Source organism: Montipora capricornis, chromosome 9 (genome assembly GCF_036669925.1).
Source record: "Montipora capricornis isolate CH-2021 chromosome 9, ASM3666992v2, whole genome shotgun sequence".
Taxonomy (NCBI): domain Eukaryota; kingdom Metazoa; phylum Cnidaria; class Anthozoa; order Scleractinia; family Acroporidae; genus Montipora; species Montipora capricornis.
In genome coordinates, this window is record NC_090891.1 from 20,743,819 (window position 1) to 20,748,818 (window position 5,000).

The 5,000-nt window shown below is 40.0% G+C and overlaps 1 protein-coding gene across 2 annotated transcripts in view; it reads right to left on the reverse strand.

Annotated features, from left to right (window-relative positions):
* LOC138017843 (uncharacterized) overlaps window positions 1-1,564 on the reverse strand; it is a 15,160-nt gene extending 13,596 nt beyond the window's left edge. Inside the window, exons 1-3 of one of the 2 annotated variants that reach the window (XM_068864833.1) lie at window positions 1,335-1,564; window positions 910-972; window positions 265-359 (exon numbers count right to left, since the gene is read on the reverse strand). In XM_068864833.1, the coding sequence (XP_068720934.1) occupies window positions 265-359; window positions 910-972; window positions 1,335-1,373 (197 nt within the window). In that variant the 5' untranslated portion in view covers window positions 1,374-1,564. The remainder of the gene's footprint in view (window positions 1-264; window positions 360-909; window positions 973-1,334) is intronic. The other variant, XM_068864832.1, reaches the window with a different exon arrangement.
* Window positions 1,565-5,000: the final 3,436 nt, after the last annotated feature.

A 5,000-nucleotide genomic window follows, 5' to 3' on the forward strand; every position in this document is an offset into this window, starting at 1 on the left:
AAACGATACACAGACATTTGGCCAAAAAGGGGCCATTTTTAAACTAGTTTTTCAAAAGTTAAAAAAATAGTCATATTCTCTTCCAAGCAAAACACGTTTGAATCCTGTGTGGTCTTTCTCACACATCACGGAGCGCAACCTCCAGTTGTTTTCAATTTTTGGGAAAGCCCGACTTTTTTCCAGTGCAGAGCGTTTTGGGTGCATTTGTATCAAAGTTAGAGGTTACAGTAACACGAAAAGCAATTTGCAATGTTAAATCTTTACCCTTTATTGAGTCCCGTTTTTCTATCACATACAATACGCACATCAACAACTTCTCCGAAACTCGAAAAGAAGTTTTCGAGATCCAATTCAGAAGTCTGCAAAAGCAACAAAAATAATCACAAAAAGGAGTAAACAAAAGAATGAAACACTTGCTTTGAAAGTTTCATTTGCACGAGAAGGGAAAATCGTACACGTTGCGAGTGGCCGGGTGACTCAGTTCCTTTCCGGTTACGCCACTCGCGGAGATTACTGTACTGTAACGAATTATGGATGGATTTAATTTGGGTTTGGGATTATGAGAAACAGGTAATACTTTTTCGAAAACGCACTGACGGTTTAATAAGGAGCAAGGTGGCTGTTAAAGAAAACGGGAAAAGAAATCTGACATAAGTAGGAAATCCGTCGATTTAATTCAGTGCGCAATTGGCATGGTCAACCAAATTCAGTACCAATTTGGCACACTGCTGAGCCCACTTAACTTGTGCAACATTCCATGCCTCGCCTCAAATGACGACCTAAATGACTCATGCGGATAACCTTAGCCCAGCATTGTCGGAAAACAAATTGATTTCAAAATAATTGTTTTCTATGCTGAAATATACCACAAAGAAGTAATTGAAGAAGAAAAGAACTCCCTCGACTTACGTCGCGAGCGAGACCGCCAATAAACACACGATTGATTATTTCCTGGCCTTCCGGCATTGCGATCTGTGAAAGGAAAAGTTTGTATAATTTGAATGTGTTAAAATTTAAGCTTGAGCTTTAACTGTGAAGGAAGAGGCTGAAAACAGACTGCGTCGTTACCATGACTCAGTGACCTGTAATCGAAATTGACACTTTATAGCCGGAATAGTTTTGGCGTTTGTTGTTTCGATTGATAGCAAAATGACTAAAAGTGTACTCGTTCTGATGAGTAGAAGTGACCATTTCTTCCTTTAATCCAACCAAATATGTTGGGACTTTTAATAATTAAGCTCAATACATCGATGAGTGCCGGAGAAAATCAAAAAGCCTCAACATCGGTTTCCCTAAGTTCTCTACAATAAATAAAGGAGAAGATATGTACTCACATTCGCAGCTGGGGTAGCTGAGTTCCTTGGTGCGCTCATTTCAAAGTTTCCCGAATTATCGAATTTAGGACGGACCTTTGTTTTTGAGCAACGTTACTTCAAAGACAGCCAATTTCTTTTTAAAAGTGTGCTCTGATTGGGTAATACAACGATAATGATCGTTGGCTCAGTATTGTCGCGTCTGTCAAGGTGCGTCTCATTGCAAGCGCGTCAAACTTTTAACGTGACCTGGCTGAAAGACAAGATATATTTTTCTTCAAGTATCCCTAACTGATATTTTTCTTTATACAATTCCAAAACGATTACAGCTTACTGCATGCTAACCGCGCCATTTGCAGGATTACCGGAGACATATGTATTGATATTCCTTTAAAGAAGCTCATTCAACGAGCACGACGAAAAATATGGGACACATTTAACATGACAACCTTAAGTAAACGATTCCTAAATTAAATCAAATCTGTCAATTGCCTTTTTTTCCTGTTCCAGCGAATTTAACACTTGTTTCCGTTCGTCAAAGAGACCATCCACGTTGATGGAGGTGCAATCCGCCAAAACCTGTTTAAGGCCCCGATTCTCAAGTGTGGCGCCAGAGAATTCTTCGATTGTTACGAATACGTAATTTGCACTTTTCTAAAAAAACAAGTTTTTTTGTCGTTGTTGTGAGTGTGAAAGAACAATGAAAATGCAAGCAAAAAAATCACCTACGTGGAAATAAAGTACATGATAAAAGCAAAACTTTTAATTTTGGATCCTTCTCCTTATCCCGACACTTTCTTGCGTCAAAAAACTGACTTGCGTTGGTACAAAATTGTCATTGAAGTTGTTGTTGTTGTCGTCGTTGTTGTTGTTGTTATTTAAATTGTAGGCGAATGATCTCACCCCTGCGCCACCCACCCCTCCCTGCTGCCCTTGTTCGTAAGCAAAACTCTTTCTGTTAGGCGAAGAACTGAAATGAATTTTCCATCTATGTGGGTTTTTTCTAAAACCTTCTAAAACCCTTTTATGAACGTCCTTTCAATCATCGTTACACGATATACCCGATAAGAACAACAAGTACTCGTGTTTGACATTGTTTTTAAACTAGAAGATTGTGCCCAGTTTAAAACGGGCTCCATGTCATATTAACATAGACGAAAGCCAGAAATCACCCTTACCCTTTTTTTACGGTGATTGGCAGATTTTCTCAACCTAACTGGACTATCTTCAAAACTGAGAAACCTATAAAACTCTTTGTCAAGCCGCGCGACATAAGCCAATCCAAGTCAAGAGAACCAAGTCAATCAGGCCAGCCTTTCAGTCGTAGTTGGTTGTGTAGTGTATAATTAAATTTCAAAAAAGAGTGTCTATTAGAATGTACAGACGGCACTTAAAAGAATTACACTCTGATCGAGAAGTTGCCTTCCCTTTTACTGATCTATTCCAGGATTGCAATTCATTAAAATTCCAGGAAACTGTGGGATGTTTGTAAAAAAACTGTGATCAACAATTTATGACTTACTAGTCTCCAAGATCCCCCAATTTTCTTTCACGGTTAGTTGGGTTTTGTCCGTGCAAGAACAAATGAACGTCTCGGGATTTAAGAGGGGTTTTCCTTGAATGCGAGCAGTCTCTCTTTTTGTTCGAAAATCCACCGAGAAAACGTGATATTCGAGGGGCGAAGCCGCGAGCCGCAAGTAGCACGGGCGTAGGGAGACGGCACTCGCGGCTAGCAGCTTCGCCCCTCGCATATCACGTCCTCTCGGCGGATTTCTTTCGATCAAAAGAGAGAAAGCACGCAGTCTAGGGGTTTCCTTAAATTTCCCTTTTTTATCTCAGTGATTTTGATAAGGGCTTCTTAGACTCCATTTAAATTTTCGTTAGATACTCCAAACGTAACGAATATTCTATTGAAAACAAGTTAGGGACAGTGTCCTCAACAGCTATAGACAACGCACTCCTCTCTACAGAATCACCAAAACCTCTTTCCCAGGACCTCTTTCCTCAAGGAGATGGGAATTTATCAAGAAAATAACCCTCAACATCCTTTGAAAAACAAGTGGACCATAGTCACCCTCGGGTAATCCCGAGCTTTTTGGAAGTTAATGACCTAAGAACGAAATTTTAATTTCGAGCGGCCAAAACATCACAAGTCTCGTTCATGGATCTTTCTTTGCTACGAAACCTCACCAAAACGCTTGTGAAATGTTTCGTGCAACTTTTTTCGCAATGTTTTGGCGACATTGTGGCGGGACAAGTTGCTCGAAACATTTCACTGTGTAACATACTCTGCAACGGCTAAAATCTTTGCGAGACAAGTTGCAAGAATCGTTGCCGAAAGTAAAATTAAGTTATACTTTTCGTGTAACTTGTCTAGCAACGATTTTGGCCGTTGCAGGGTATGTTGCACTATGAAATGTTTCGTGCAACTTGTCCCGCCACAATGTTAAGGTCTGAGTTTTTGATACCCATTAAAGTTTTCTTTTTTCTCCAAATACTGAATTTTTTTTTTTTTTGCAAAGTTTTTTTTGCCTTTTTCACAACCGTCGGGCAAAATTTTGAACTTTTATTTCAACCCTGGGTTTTTTTTTTCTTTGGGTACAGACTTTGGATCTCACGGTCGACCATTCTGACCTAGGGCCCGTTTCTCGAAAGTCCCGAAACTTTACGGGCCATTTTCGGGTCCGTTCTTGAGATTCAAAGAGAATTGTGACAGAGGATTTAAGTCTTTGCTCGAGGACTGGTTTGCGCTAACCGTTGGTTAAGAGGTATCAAAATCCATAGGTTTCCATGGTATTTAACGCTGGTTAGCGCTATCCATGCTTCGAGCAACCCGGGCCTAATGGATAGCGTTATCCACCTAGATTTTCAACAGCCAAGGCCTGTTGGCTCAGTCGAGGAGAGACTGACATCAAACCCTCACTCGATACGTTAATTAACTCTACAAGACACGATTTTAATTTTTTTTGAAATTGGTGTGCTAACCGGAGGTAAACAAACACGCGTTCAAAATATAAAAAAAAGAAGTGATTTTTTTTTCATTGGAGTAGTATTTTATGTTTTGGGCGATTCTTAGTGATCGCCTTCAAACCCAACGCACCATCAAAATTATGATAGAAAGAAGAACTTTCTCCTTCCTTGTTCATTTTATTCCTACAAACTACATGCATGTAGCTTTTTCTTTTTGTACAAGTCGAAGTGTGCCGATCGACACAAATGAGTTACACTTGTTTAGGATATTAGGATTCTAAAGTTACACCATTTTAGACAGCAAAACACGTTTAAATTAGTCTTTCATGATCACGGTGCAACCCAGGAGAATTACTCATTTTTTTACAATACAGTACACTTGAGGATCATCCTTTCGGATATGCGCTGTTACTTCCTTTTCCAGTTAATTACACCAGCCCATAAGTGATATGATCCAAGCCGCCAGCAATGAGACAAAGTCATTTCTAGTTTCCGCTTGGGGCACTAATTAATGTCGCAAAACTATAGTTTAACGCGCAAACATAATGGCTTTGTAAGTCGATGCGGCATGTTTCGTTCGGGGTGTTCAGAACAAAAAAAGTCGTATGATTGGATGAACGCGCCTGCTGTTAGATGATAAAAGGCCTGGGCCGGGCCTTCTCTCAAAAGTTCCGAGTCCTGAAGTTTTTCGGGACCGAAAAGCAATTCCCGAAACTA